This window comes from Grus americana, chromosome 3 (assembly GCF_028858705.1).
Source record: "Grus americana isolate bGruAme1 chromosome 3, bGruAme1.mat, whole genome shotgun sequence".
Lineage (NCBI taxonomy): Eukaryota > Metazoa > Chordata > Aves > Gruiformes > Gruidae > Grus > Grus americana.
In genome coordinates, this window is record NC_072854.1 from 34,250,809 (window position 1) to 34,266,361 (window position 15,553).

Consider the following 15,553-nt stretch of genomic DNA (forward strand, 5'->3'; position numbering starts at 1 on the left):
CTGGGGCAGCGGCGGCCTCTCCCTTCCTTCCCCCGCCCGCGAAGACGCCTCCCGCCCGGCCCCGGCCCTGCGCACAGCGGCGGACCCACCGGGCTGCGGCCAACGCGGCCGCGGGGCAGCGCGCACGGAGTGCCATGGCGCGGACCGGCGGTGCTGTCCGCCTCCTCCTCTTCCTCCTCTTCCTCCTCTTCCTCTGCAGCTCCGCGGCGGCCGGGTACGTGGGGCCAGGTGGGCCGGGGGCTGGCGGGTGCGCGGGGCGCCGCGCCTCCCCTCCCCGCCCGGCGCGGAGGCTGCGTGGGGCAGCGGGGCGCTTCCCCGGGGGCTCCCCGGTGCCTGCCTGGCAGCCGGTCCGGAAAGCGGGCAGAGCAGCGCTGCTTTCCCCCGTCCTGCAAACCCCGGATGCGCTCGGTAGCGCCTGGTGAGTGAGCATCACCTCCAGCCTCCGCAGCGGACTGCAACAGAAGAGCTGTGCAACATGCATTGTAGGTTATTATGTGGACGCTGTTACTTTTTGGGGGATTGTATTTCACTCCTTGCCCTTTCTCCCTCTGCCCGTTTGGATTTTGCAGACCTACGTTCCTGGTGGCAGTTCCCTGGAACATCAGGCCCGGAGCGAACATGACTGTTGGGGTAGCTCTGCTGCCGGACAGCCCAGCACAGGTCACCGTAAGGGGCGAAGTGATCAGAGATAACGAGACCATCTTGAGCAGGGAAATGGTCTTTGAGAAAGGTAAGGGAACGGAGTTGGCCTGGAGGGAGTTAGATTTGCCTTCTCCCACAAGTATTTTGTTGCTCTCAAAATATCACAGCTTCTAAACAGTACTAAAATAGGAACCTTATTTTACCAAGTAGAGGTCACTTACAGGAAAATAATCTTGTACGTTGCTGGCTCTGTGTGCAGGTGAGTGACTGAGCTGGATAGTGAGTGGTTGCAAAGGTGTGCAAATAATCAGATAGTGGCAAAGTGTGATGGATGTGGGGTTTTTGAGGAGCCAGAAAGTACTCTGGTCAGTGTAGTGTTGCCACTAAACAAGTAGAGGAAGAGGTGCTCGCTGGTGTGCTTGTTGTTATGGTGCAAGTGGGATAATGGTAAAGGTGGAACAAACAAGGTGATAAAGCATCAGCAGTGCTTCTCGTGCCCTAAGAAAGGGAGGACCTGAGGACAATAGGAAAGTGGAGATCACCATGTCAGGCACCGTTACTTGGAAGCTCTGTGCAATTTGCGAAAACAGAAATTTTTAAGGATCAAGAACTGAATTGTGGGACAGTTTGGGGATTAAAGGCGAATAAACCTTAGAGCAGGCTGATTTAATGTATGCCCCCTGGGCAGCAGTAGAGGACGTGGTGGCAGTTTTGAGTAGTTGGAGAACTAAGATATCCTGGTCGCTGCTCCTTTTCATAAAAGCCAGCTGTGAACAGAAGCACAGAGACTCAAGCACAGACTCAAACTGCTGTTAGTATGAGGTGCTATAAATGACACCCAAACCCTAGCTTTTTCTTTGTCAGAAGTAGAGAGCCTGGGGGCAGTATGAGGTCCTAGAAAATCTACCCTGCTATAACGCACTTTCTTCTTGTTGGTGTCAACTAATTTTTCTATGAGTGCCTTATAGTTAATGTAGATGCCTTAATTGGAAGCCTCCCACCTTAATTTCAAAGCCTCCATGAAAGCTCACCTCTCTTCACAACTTGTAGAGAATCTGAGGTTTTGAGTCTAATGGAGTGCATTTGACCAGACTGAAAAATTCATGGCCCTGTGATGCAGAAAAGCACGTCTGATCAAAACTGTTCCTGTTATTTCAAATATTCAGAAAAAGTTTTCTAGAAGTATGCATTGGCAGGTTTTACTTCACGTTGGGTATTGTTTATCCACTCTGATTTTATATTGTTATCAGGCATATGTCCTCTAGCAGCCAGCATAAAAGCATAAACCTGAGGCAAATTTCCTGTAGTGCTATGGCTAATTAAAAAAAAAAATAATCTCAGTGTTCATTCCTGATTTAAATCAGATTTATACACCTGATCTGTAAGCGTCCAAATCTAACACTAATAGTTGTGGTGATGTATGCCTAAGGCAATTACTTTAGGAGGACGGATTTACTAGCACCTAAAATCTGCATGTGAGTAAACCAGACTGGCTGTCGTGCCTACGGTCCTTAATCTTAAGTCTCCATAACACACTACTTGCCATGTTTAGATTTTGGTTATTCAAAAGTACAGACCAAGCCTATTGGACTAAGCATAGCAGAGGATTCAGGAATGGAGGAGGAAATAACTCTGATGTATTTATTATACTATTAGTAGTGAGCTTGCCTTTTAAAGTTCACATTTCCTCTTCAAATCTTTCCTGGCAGTATTTTGATACAAAACCAAAACAAACCCAAACCAACTGTTTTTACAAGAGAAACTGTCTTCTCCTTTTCTTCCTCTAACTATACTGGCTTTTATTTCCTGCTTCTATTCTGCTTAACATCAGTTTCAGTGAGCCTTGCATGAGTTTCAACCTGTCCGTTTTTGTCCTTTTCAACATTAAAGAGCAGAGAAGGAACTGGTAATAGCAAGCATGTGAAAATATGTGGATGTCTCTGTCTGCACAGCACACGGAATGATGCTTGACACTGAGTTGCTGAAGTCAGAGGGAACAGTGGGTGATCAGGAACGGGTATGACACTGTATCAGACTTGGGGACAGTGAGGAAAAAGGAGAAATGCTATAGTGCATTACTTGAAGTGCATGGATTTATTATTATTTTTTTAATCTGTTTCCTGTCTTTTATATATATTTGATTTTTCCATATTTTTTATCTTGATAAATGGAATAGAAAAAAAACCCGGTGCTGAGCATACAGTGTATTCCTCTTGCAAAAATCTTAAAATTTAGTATGTGGTCATCCATTCTTTAAAGTCAAGTTATGTAATTTGTTAGTCATTTGTTCTCTGTGAACAAATACGTAAGCAAAACTGTTATGGGCCAGGAGCAAGGGAACTGCCCTGGAACAGAGGATCTAGTGTTGAAGGCATGTATCCGAAGGTGCTACAGGAGTGGATCAGTTGTGAATAGAGGTACTCAGAGAGAAAGCAGTTTGTCAGAGAGAAAGCAGTTTGTCAGAATAAGATTCTAAAGCTTTAAATTCTTCAGCGAAGAACAAAACAGGCTTAAGATAAAATATGTAGCAATATTGTTGTAGCTGTGTTAGTCTGAGAATGTGAGTGAAGGAAGACTGGGGGAGGTTTTATTAGGCCAGCAGTTGCAGTTGAAGGAAAAAAAACCTAAACATATCTCCAGGCACACAAAATCTTCTTTAAATGACATCATTGCTGCATGTATTAGTGCCCAGAAAATGTTGCTTTATCTGTCACTTGGGCCCATTAGGTTACACAGAGTGGCTAATACAGTGATATTACTGTTCCTGTGGTGCGCATGAGTGATGACTTTTATTTCCATGTGTCTATGCAAAATAAGTATTAAGGGAGGCAAGGTGTAGCTGGAGTTGTTAACTATGCTGAATATCCAGAAAGCTGGAACTGATTGCCTACCTTGGTTAGCCTGCAAATTCAGGGGCACTGTAGCCTAAGCTGGCTCAGTTATGGTCTGTACTTTTCCTTGCATGATGACAGCAAAAACAGGGGATTAACTGCTTTGAGAAACTGATCTGACTGAAAAATAAAGTTTTTATTTTGTTGAATATTTTTTCAGGCAGACAGGTTCCCTGGTTTGGTGTGCAAACATTTGTGCTGATGGAACTGAGATGGGCACAGGGTTGGGATTTGGATGCTGGGTACAGAGGACAGACTGAGGACACTGTTTTTATTAGTTCTGTTTAATCTTGCAGGCCAAGTTCAGATGAGTACCTAAGCGTAAGAGCTATTGCATACCTGTCTGGCAAAGCGCATCCACAGTTGCTTAAAGTTAAGGATGTGCTCTGGCGCTCCAGCAGCAGCTCAGTATGGTACATGTATTGGTCTAAATTTCTGAGTTAGCTCCCTAAACTGATCTTCTTGAATTAGAGGCACATTTTTTTTCTTCTTTATATAACTCTTGCTTTATATAAGAAATAAAGTTATTGCCCTCTGACGGTTGATAAAACATGCACTGTTTTATTGTTACTGGAAGTGGAATTTTGATATCTGAGTAATTGTTGGGAAACTGTCCATTAGAGAAAAACTTTAGCAGTGGAGGTTGGTTCACATCTTTATCTTGCTTTTCATATAACAAAGGGAAAAGAAATACGTTTATTAATAAGTGGCTAGTTTGTATTCTTTGGAGTGAGGGAGAAAGTGTGCATGCACACTCATTTAAAGAAGTGCTGATATTTTGAGCTTGGCTCAATATTCCAGAATCCAAATGTACTGTAGCAAGGGAGATTGTTCAAGACCAAAGTTTTGGTACAGAAATTAAGTTAATTAGATTAAATATAGTGAAAACAGACCAACTGAATGTCTGCATGCAGGATGTTGCTGCTACAGGTAAACTTTGTATGAGCAAGCACAACCAAAAAAAAAAAAAGTCAGTGCGTCATGAGGAGAGAATAGGTTTCCATTGTCTGCAGTGGACTCCAGAAAAACACAAAGCACTAACTAAAGCTGTTCCTGTGTGCTGTATCAAGCCTTGACACATTTTTCCGTGGAGATGCAGTATCAGAAAGATCCTCGCCCTGATTGAAAATGACTTCAGAAGGTAACAATGGCTTATGTGCAATTTGAGCTGTTGGGTTTTCTGGGTCAACAACAACAACAAAAAATGGGAATAACAGAAAGGCAAGTTAAATTTTATGCACGAATGGCTTGATTTTCAGTGATTACAGTGAAGGGTGACTCTTGCCATGCATATTTATCCAGTCATTGATCAATAAAGATGTAGTCTGAATTGGCAAGAAGTGTTGTCTTACAGGGTTTGCTACCCAGACATTGCAGTGTGTGTTAGTGTATGAGAAACTTTATACCTTAATTGCGAGAGCTTCTGAAAAGTCTGTTTTCCTTGTTGGTTGGTGCTAGAATGATTTGGAAAGAGTAAGTAGCATGTAAATTGAAAAAACAAATTAGTTTTAAGAAAAAGCTTTCATGTGTAATGAGGTGTCAGCATTTACCTGACTATGTGAACGTTTTTAATTCTTAATAAAAAAATTTAGGTAGACCTCCTGGTATTTAAGGTGCAACATAATGTATTTAAAGTACGGTGAGTGAGAACTGCTTTGTGAACTGAAGAATCTGGTTTACAATAGCATGTGTAGTTTTGGTTCCCTGTAAATTACTTGTATGTGTTAATTAATTTGCACTGCTTTGCTGTGTTTCTAGAGGGGAGTAAATGTACTTGTTAACCGAGGTTACTGAACTAGAGCGTGGTAAATACTCAGCTAGGATTTACGAAACATCATAGAGTTTGTGAGAGTGTCTGTCAAGCTCAGACATGTAGTGAACATCCACATAGACAATGGAAAAACTGCTTTTACCAGAAGGCATGTTTTGCATACTTAATAATATGGTTCTGACCAGGTTAGTATGAGAAACAGTGAAAAACACTAGGAATAGTAAGTTGTAAAGTAACAGCTAAATGGTAATGAACGGCCTAAGTATGCCAGCCCCTTTTGTTAACCTTGAGTTGCCTCTGTACCTTATTTCAGAGTCAAATGACTGACTCATTGGTGACCACAAAATCTATGCTGACAATCTGTGGGGTAAAGGGTTTTGCTGGCAGTTTAGGGGGACTGCTCCTTTCTGCCTAATTGGGCATCAATGCCTAAAAACAGCAAGAGAGCAGGAGTCTCACGATTTTGTGTCCATAACCTCCACCTCCAAACCTACGTGTAACCGTGCCTCATGAAAAATATGTTGTCAAATAGTCAGCACGTGCAGATAACCTGTGCAAAATCAGAATGAGGGAAAAGTTTTGGGGAAGGAGATGTTGGGGCTGGATCCAGAGACAAAGGAGTTGGTAGAGAGAGGGCGGTCTCTTATGGACTGGAGTCCATATAAGAAAAAAACCCCCAAGTTTCTGTGCCTGTTGTTGAATCCATCCTGCTAACAGGCCCATTAAGTGGTTTGCAGAAAAATGGAAGTAGCAATCTCATCCAGTACTTGAGATTTATCTTACTGATTGGATGCTGTTTGAGATTTAAGGGAAAGAGTCCTTCTGTGGCTCAAGGCTTATGTGTTCGTATGCGAGGTTGTTTTAATCACCACGTTCCTCACTGATATCCAGCCAAGGATAGTGTGGCAGATCGAGCGCTACAGGCTGTTTCACGGTACCTTGAGAAAGGTGGAATAATTCACTCGTAGCAGAAATGGTGGCAGTGGGGCAACTCTTGCAGAGGAGGGAATATTACATGCACCATTGTGGGGTTCCCTGTTGATGCTGTGAACTTTACAGCTTTTAGGAAAGGGAGCAGAGAGAAAAACAAAGTAAAGGCTGTGAATTTGGGAAAGAAAAATAGAAGTGATGCCGATATACAACAGGAGTTGTGTAGTAAGATGCTATCAGAAGCAGGAAGAAAGGGAAGCAAAGGGAGAAAGCTCTTGAGGGATTCATATTAAAGGGACAAGTACACATTACCCTAATGTAGCAGAGGGGTAAGAAATAAAGTAACTAAACATGATTTTATCACTGGCCAAAAAACAACAGGAAAAAGGAAAACTCTGTGTATAAACTGAAAATGAGATCAGATTACAAAGGCTGAACTTAAAGGAGTCGCATGGGTAAGAAAGGACAAAACTGGAAAGAATTGGAAGGATAAGACAGGATTTTAAATTATATTGGTAGCAAGAAAGCTAGCAAAGGATGTGGCTTGCTACTCACTTCGATGAGAAGGGCAGTTGGTCAGTGATGCTGAGAGGCAGTAAGTGTTCAGTCTTCACTAAGAGGATCAACTAACTGCCATGGAAAAGGGTTAAGAATTAAGGCAACAAAAGGGAAGGGACAGGTTAAAGAGTACTTTGGTAAAGTAGATGTTTAGGCCTGATAAAATTGCCTGTAGAATATTTAGGGAATTGATTGAAATAATTTTAAAACTGCTAGTGAAGTTTTGAGAGCATGAGTGAAGAGAGAGGATCTGGAAGATTGAAAACCTGCAAATGAAACGTGTTCCACCATGGACTGGCAGGGGCTGTTGGAGAAGAAGTGGGATATCATTATATTTTGATTTCAGTAAGGCTTTTGATAGTCTGGCGTGGCACTCTGACAAGCCAGCTGGGGAAGTGGGGGCAGCATGGAACTCTTACTAAATACGTTTGTGGCTGGATGGAAAATAATATTCACAAAGTAGGTCTAAGTGGTTCACTCCCAAACTGGAAATGGGTTGCCCTGAAACTGTATTGTTCAGTATGACTGACATGGATGAAAAAGGGAGAATGTTTATTAGATTAGTGAAGGGGTGGCAAGGATGCTGGGAGGAAGGATTAGATTTGGAACTCATTTTGGCAATATGGGAAATGGTTAGGGGAAAAGCTGGAGTGTGATTCACTAGGGCAACTGCATAGTTCTGCTCTTGTTGAGGAGTAAAAGAATGTGTGTTTACTGGATGGGGAACAAGATGAGGCAGCAGTCCTGCAGAAAAGAGGGTATTTGGGGTAGGTGGGTGATGGTTTAAAGGTGCCAAAAGGTAAAAGCTTGTAAGTAATACTGTGGTCCTCACAAAAGAAGGCAAATGCTGAACTCAAAGGTATACCCCAAAATATTTTCTGTAAGCTATGAGAAAGTATTCTAGTAATCTTTGCAACTCTAATTAGGTATCCTGGGGAATGCTGTGCCTGATTTGTGGCACTCCTCATGGAGGCTGTGAACCAACTGGAGAAATTCCAGGGAGAGCAGAGGGAAAGATGGGAGATCTCTGAGGAGACAAGTTCAAACCAGATAGAAGAAGGTGGGCCTGCACATGAGATGGAAATAAATTGTGGAACTCCACGTCTCAGGTGTTGTGGATGGAAAATGTGATTGCACAAATTCATGAGACAAAAGTCCATCAAGGGCTGGTCCAGTATAAAGACACTGATTTTAGCTTTTCAAGCCCCAAGCCTCAGACTGCATATGCTGGGGAGAGTATGCAAGGAAGGGTCGCTGTGTACTTGCTCTGTTTTCAAGCTCTTCACATGCCTGTCCTTGACCATTGCTGGAAACAGGACCTTGGGCTAAACAGACTTCTGATTTGATGCTGGGAGTCTCTTCTACATTCTGGAAAGCATTTGAGGAGAGATGGGAGGAATTGGGGTGAAGCGTCAGGAGAAGTGTGCTATGCACGTGGTTGTTACCCTTCAGGTACATAAGCAGCCTTCCAGTACCTAAAGGGGGCCTACAAGAAAGCTGGAGAGGGACTGTTTACAAGGGCTTGTAGTGCTAGGACAAGGGGTAATGGCCTTCAGCTGAAGGAGGGTGGATTTAGATTAGATATTAGATGTTAAGAAGAAATTCTTTACTGTGAGGGTAGTGAGACACTGGAAGAGGTTGCCCAGAGAAGTTGTGGATGCCCCCTCCCTGGTAGTGTTCAAGGCCAGGTTGGATGGGGCTTTGGGCAACGTGGTCTAGTGGAGGGTGTCCCTGCCCATGGCAGGGGGGTTGGAACTAGATGATCTTAGAGGTCCCTTCCAACCCAAACCATTCTATATGATTCTATGATTCTATAAAAAGTAGCTTTAAAAAGAAAGGGGTGGGAGCTAGCAGTGGATCTCCAGATGGGTCTAGGGTGATGCCCTTAGTGGTGTCTAATTAGAAGGAGATCCAAGCAGAAGCATTGAGGGTTATAGAACTACCTGCAGAGGCAGGAAACAGTTGGGAGATTCACGGGTGTCCAGTCATACACAGGTGACTTCTCTTTTTATGCGACTCTTAGGACTATCTGTACTAGCAGCATTGCTGGTTCCCGTGCTCTGCTATCCCTGACTACCTGTTTGTGAAGGCAGAGTTGAGTTCCTGTCTGCAGAGGCTGAAGAGCATGTGGCAAGAAATGATGCTGCTTCAACTAGATTCACTGCGGTCCAAATAAGTATGTGCATAGAAAACACGGCCAGAGTGACAGACCCCTTCTCCATCACTTCTCCAGTTTCCTGGAGGTGCAGCTGTGAGGTCCAGGTGCTTATTTTCTATGGTTAGGGATTTATATTGCCTTTATTTACTGATGAAGGAAGTCTCTGGTAATGTTTTTATATATCTAAATAATTTTGTGATCTCAAAAAAGTTTTGTGTTTTTGTAATCACAGATTCTGAATGCATTCCAGAAAATGGAAGAAAACCAACATGAAAACAAACCTTTCACTCCAAGAGGAAACCTAAATAGTTCCTGAATTTTTGCAATGAATGAGTTTGAGAGGTGACTTGACTTTGGAATTTTGCTCTCCACTTGCAGCAATTGGTGTGATGAGGGTGGTATTAATACCACCAAATCTCTGGCATAGACAGGCTTAGCCACATTTTGTCCTAGTATGATTTAAGTGGGAATGAAAACTGCAGATACGTCAAATTGCAGTACTAGTGACTTTGTGTTTATTTCATGGACATCAGAAGGGATAATAACGATGGCCAATAGTGCCTTGAAAGCAGGATGTGCAGATGTGTGTGAGTTTGTGTGTTTGTATGTAGTCACCAAGGGAAAACTAAGTGAATGAAATGAATTTCCCATTTAGTTGTATAAAAGGCTTAAGTCTGAGATTATTCTGAATTTTCTGCATAGTTTCATAGACTGGATCTGATGTCAAGAATGTGTTCTCTGTAGTATTCACAACTCGTCTTGCTAACAGCTGTACATTTATAATTCATGGGAATATAGTCATTTATGTATGGTAGGCAGTGATAATGTCACGTGCATGACAAAAAAGCCATGGATGGTTCTTAGAGGCTGGTCTCAGGAAAAAGTTGAAAAGAGCCTGTACTTGTGTTTAAGCGTCTGGGATGGTGACTACTGGATAGGTTGTCAGAAGGTCTCTGATTAAAGAGATGATTTTGTTTTAGAAATATGAAGGCATTTTGTTTTCCTACCCGGCATGCAGTATCTCAGATAAACCACAGAGCGTTTTAAGTATTGCGTTCTTGCAACAGGCTGCTCTCTGACCACTCAGCTGAAAGTGGTAATAATACTATAATCCATAGAGTTGGTTGTTTTACTTTAGTAGAAGACTGAGTGCAGAATTAAAAGTCTGAATTATGACCTAAGTCTAAAAAGAAATTAGGAGGCCCAGTTTGCAGGAACTGTGGTGCTTGCTTGTGGAAGGGATCGTGGATGCAGCAGGGCAAGGGAAGGGTCGCCTAGCATCGGCAGTGTCTGTCTGTCTCTCTGTCTGAGCGGGTGGGAGATGGTGGTTTTCCTCAGGGGTGGAGCTGGCAGTGCTGGTGAGAGAAGACGGGCTGAACTGGTAAAAGGGACAAGCAGGGAGGTACCACAGCTCCTTTGCCATGTGAAGTAGAAAGATGCAGGGAATGCCATAGTGAGGGGGTGGAGAAGAAAATATCCCTACACTCTGCATTGCAGACTGAAGCTAGAACTTACTAGCAACTGCAGAGTTTGGTAAAAAGTGGCTTTAATTGCAAAAAAGTCTGTGCACGTTGCCTTTCTCCTGTCCTCTAAAGCTGCGGTCCCCTATCTCTTGACCGGACCCTCAGGTGATAAATTCTGGTCCAGTTCAGATTGTTCCTCCTGTCCCTTCGCGCCTTTCTCCATAGGCAGCGCTGCTACCCTCCCTCTCTCTCTCTCTCCCTTAATAACTTCTGAGTGCTTTTAGCCTCCAAAATTGCAAAAAGGACTGAAAAGAGTAAGGGACAGTGGCAATGAGGAGTAGTGTAATGAGTGGCTGTGGGGGGAAGTGAACGTAGTGCTGGCAGGCAGGCAGGGTTTAGGAGGCTTTGTGGAGCAAATACGTACCCCTTAGCTACAGGCCTGTTGGCTTCATTTGGCTTTGGATGTCAGCCCGTACACTGATGTCTACTAGCAATCCCTATTGCATACGTTTCAGTGCTGTGTTGCTCCTCCTCCTATCGTCTGGCCCAAATTTAGCCATAACTTAACAGCAGTGGCTCACACTATGTATTTTGGGCTACTTGCATAACTAACCAGTGCTAATTTTGGTGCTAATTTTAGGATAATAGATGAGGAGTATAACACATTTAAAGAAAACATGAACTTGACAGATTCGGAGGCCTTCTTTTATGAAGAAAAAATATTTTTCTTTCCCTGGACAGTTTGTGCCTTGGTATTTATGCTTCCTTCTCTTTTTTTTTTTTCTTATTATTTTTGTGTTTAAAAAATAATAAATATAGTTTGAATAGGAAGAAAAATCTGGAAGGACACTGAAGAATATTGTTTTTTATTTCTCTGATGTGGGTTTTTGAAATAGACTCTGCAATAGAAAAAAATCCATTTACCACTGCAAAGAAAATCATAGAATCCTAGAATGGTTTGGGTTGGAAGGGACCTTAAAGATCATCTAGTTCCAACCCCCCTGCTGTGGGCAGGGACACCCTCCACTAGACCAGGTTGCCCAAAGCCCCATCCAACCTGGCCTTGAACAATTCCAGGGATGGGGCATCCACAACTTCTCTGGGCAACCTGTTCCAGTACCTCACCACTCTCACAGCAAAGAATTTCTTCCTAACATCTGATCTAAATCGACCCTCCTTCAGCTTGAACCCATTACCCCTTGTCCTGTCACTACACTCCCTGATAAACAGTCCCTCACCATCTTTCCTGTAGGCCCCTTCAGGTACTGGTAAGCCGCAATTAGATCTCCCCAGAGCCGCCTTTTCTCCAGGCTGAACAATCTCAACTCTCTCAGCCTGTCTTCACAGGAGAGGTGCTCCATCCCTCTGATCAGCTTCATGGCCTCCTCTGGACTTGGTCCAACAGCTCCATGTTTTTCTTGTACTGGGGCCCCCGGAGTTGGACGCAGTACTCCAGGTGGGGTCTCACAAGAGTGGAGTAGAGGGGCAGGATCACCTCCCTCGACCTGCTGGTCATGCCTCTTTTGATGCAGCCCAGGACACGGTTGGCTTTCTGGGCTGCAAGCGCACACTGCCGGCTCATGTTGAGCTTCTCATCAGTCAATACCCCCAAGTCCTTCTCCTCGGGGCTGCTTTCAATCCATTCCTCGACCAGCCTATAGTCATGCTTGGGATTGCGGCGACCCACGTGCATCTTGAACTTCATGGGGTTTGCATGGGCCCACCTCTGAAGCCTGTCAAGGTCCCTCTGGATGGCATCCCTTCCCTCCAGCATGTCGACCCCACCACACAGCTTGGTGTTGTCGGCGAACTTGCTGAGGGTGCACTCGATCCCACTGTCCATGTCGCCGACAAAGATGTTGAACAGTGCCGGTCCCAGTACTGACCCCTGAGGAACGCCACTCGTCACCATTCTCCACTTGGACATTGAGCCGTTGACCACAAATCTTTTAGTGTGACCATCCAGCCAATCCCTTATCCACCGCGTGGTCCATCCATCGAATCCATGTCTCTCCAATTTAGAGACAAGGATGTCATGTGGGACAGTGTCAAATGCCTTGCACGAGTCCAGGTTGATGATGTCAGTTGCCCTTCCCTTATCCACCAACGCTGTCACCCCATCATAGAAGGCCACCAAGTTTGTCAGGCACAATTTGCCTTTAGTGAAGCTGTCACCAATCACCTCCTTGTTTTCCATGTGCCTGAGCATAGTCTCCAGGAGGGTCTGCTCCATAATCTTGCCAGGCACAGAGGTCAGACTGTGAGACTGACCAGCCTGTAGTTCCCTGGGTCTTCCTTTTTACCCTTCTTAAAAATGGGGGTTATGTTTCCCCTTTTCTAGTCAGTGGGAACTTCACCAGACTGCCAGGACTTCCCAAATATGATGGTGAGTGGCCTGGCCACTTCATCCGCCAGTTCCCTCCAGACCCATGGATGCAACTCATCAGGTCCCATGGACTTGTGCACCTTCAGGTTCCTTAGATATTATAGAATCATAGAATGGTTTGGGTTGGAAGGGACCTTAAAGATAATCTAGTTCCAACCACCCCCCCACCCCCCCCCCGCCCCGCTGCGGAACCTGATCTTCTCCTACAGTGGGCAGTTCTGCATTCTCCCAGTCCCTGCCTTCTGTGACCTGGGCAGTGTGGCTCAAGCATTTGCCAGTGAAGACTGAGGCAAAGAAGTCGTTGAGCACCTCAGCCTTCTCCATATCCTGGGTAACCAGGTCACCCGTTTAATTCCGGAGGGGACCCACAGTTTCCCTCATCCTCCTCTTATCACTGACATACCTATAGAAGCTTTTCTTGTTGTCCTTGACATCCCTGGCCAGACTAATTTCTATCAGGGCTTTGGCTTTCCTAACCTGCTCCCTGGCTGCTCGAACTGTTTTCTGTAAGCATTTCCTAAGCATGGATATGTAAGCACAGCTGCCAGCAGAAAGACATGGCATCATTTCAGTAAATCAGTCTGAAGTGATTCCAGTTATATTTTTCCATTCTTACACAGGACTAGGAAGGAATGAGGATGTAGGTAGAAAACATTTAAGTGAGAAAGTCTGTTTGTAGCGATACCTGCCACATGAGCTACAATATAGAGTCAAGACCTCAGTTTGTGTAAATCAGTTGGAGACTGAAGTGCTGCTGTACTGATTTATATTGGCATAAGCTCTAGCTCACTGTGCCAAGCCATACAGTCATTTTTCTGGAACCTCTGTCCTTTTTGGGGAGAGGAAGCTGAAACATTTCTGTCTAGTCCTAGTGCTGGTGGTGTCAGCTCAAGAAGGGGTAGCATAAGTTTCTGGGTTTGGGTCAGACCCATGCAATGGGAAGAATGTAAGATGCTGTCATTTGAGCAGCTCTCTGTAAGTCTAAAAAACATGCATGTATTTGGCTCTGTAGAGTTTTTTCCTATTTGCTTTGCTGATAATAAGACTATTAGACCTCCAAAAATGGCATGGACGCAAGGTACATTAAAAAGATGACTTAATTTCCCACTACTGTTTATACTGGTGACATGTCACTACCACACTGCCTTTGGTTCATCTTCTGCTCAACTGTCCTAAATGCTAAGGACTGAGGAAAAGGAGGCAGGACAAGGTGCCATTGGTTGCCACAGTATTTCCATGTATTTCCTCAGTGCAGTATTTATTGAATGAATACAGTACAAGCTTCAGGAATTCTCTGAGAGAAATGATTTTGTGAGTGATGAGGAAGGATATTTTTTCTTGAAAAATAATGTGACTTCTGTGGGGATTTTTTTTGGTTGTTTGGTTTTTAACTTTCCTCAAGATTAGTCTGGAACAGTCCACTGAATTTTTCCTGCCTGCCCCTGCAGCTGGGCATGGCTCGCAGCTGGGCATGGCTCACAGCTGGGAGTTTTCTTTAACTAATCCCTTGGGGTAGCAGGGACCCATGCTCTCACCTGGTCTTTGCCCTCTGTGGCCTGTTGCAGTCATGCCGATTAATCTGCTGCTGCGGAGAGCAGCCATGACGAGTCAGGAGAAAGCGTTTTGTGGTCTGTGATGCTTGGTGCGGGTGGGATACCTCTTCTGAGCTCCTTTCTAAACCTACTTCTACTGCCTGGAGTTAGTTACCTCCCTAATGTTGGGAGCTGTATGTAATAGCTTGTGGTGGGTTGACCCTGGCTGGAGGCCAGGTGCCCACCAGAGCCGCTTTCTCACTCCCCTCATTCACCAAACAGGGGAGAAAAGGCATAACGAAATGCTTGTGGGTCGAGATAAGGACAGGGAGAGATCACTCACTAATTGTTGTCACGAGCAAAACAGACCAAACTTAGAGAGGGAATTCATCTAATTTATTACTAGGCAAAACAGAGTAGAGGAATGAGAAATAAAATCAACTCTTAAAACACTTCCCCCCACCCCTCCCATCTTCCCAGGCTCAACTTCACTCCCGGCTTCAACCTTCCCCCCCTCAGCGGCACAGGGGGACGGGGAATGGGGGTTACGGTCAGTTCATCTCACGGTGTTTCTGCTGCTTCTTCATCCTCAGGGGGAGGACTCCTCTCATCGTTCCCCTGCTCCAGCATGGAGTCCCTCTCACGGGGTGCAGACCTTCAGGAGCAGACTGCTCCAGCGTGGGGTCCCCCACGAGGTCACAAGTCCTGCCAGCAAACCTGCCCTGGCATGGGCTCCCCTCTTCACGGGTCCACCGGTCCGGCCAGGAACTTGCTCCAGCGTGGGCTTCCCACAGAGTCACAGCCTCCTTCAGGTGCCTCCACCTGCTCCGGCGTGGGGTCCTCCACGGGCTGCAGGTGGAATCTCTACACGCCCTCATCCTTCCTCCATGGGCTGCAGGGGGACAGCCTGCCTCACCATGGTCTTCACCACAGGCTGCAGGGGGATCTCTGCTCCGGCGCCTGGAGCACCTCCTCCCCCTCCTTCTGCACTGACCTTGGTGTCTGCAGAGTTTCTTACATGTTCTCAGTCCTCTCTCTGGCTGCAAAAGCTCTCTCTCTCTAAGTGTTTTTCTCCTTCTTAAATATGTTATCACAGAGGCGCTGATTGGCTTGGCCTTGGCCAGCGGCGGGTCCGTCTTAGAGCCGGCTGGCATTGGCTCTGTCAGACACAGGGGGAGCTTCTAGCAGCTTCTCACAGAAGCCACCCCTGTAGCCCCTCTGC

The 15,553-nt window shown here is 45.2% G+C and overlaps 1 protein-coding gene across 1 annotated transcript in view; it reads left to right on the top strand.

The window, feature by feature from the left end:
• CD109 (CD109 molecule) overlaps nucleotides 1–15,553 on the top strand; it is a 90,541-nt gene continuing 74,988 nt past the window's right edge. The window contains exons 1-2 of the mRNA XM_054821848.1: nucleotides 1–214; nucleotides 570–730. Coding sequence (XP_054677823.1) covers nucleotides 135–214; nucleotides 570–730 — 241 coding nt within the window. The 5' untranslated portion in view covers nucleotides 1–134. The remainder of the gene's footprint in view (nucleotides 215–569; nucleotides 731–15,553) is intronic.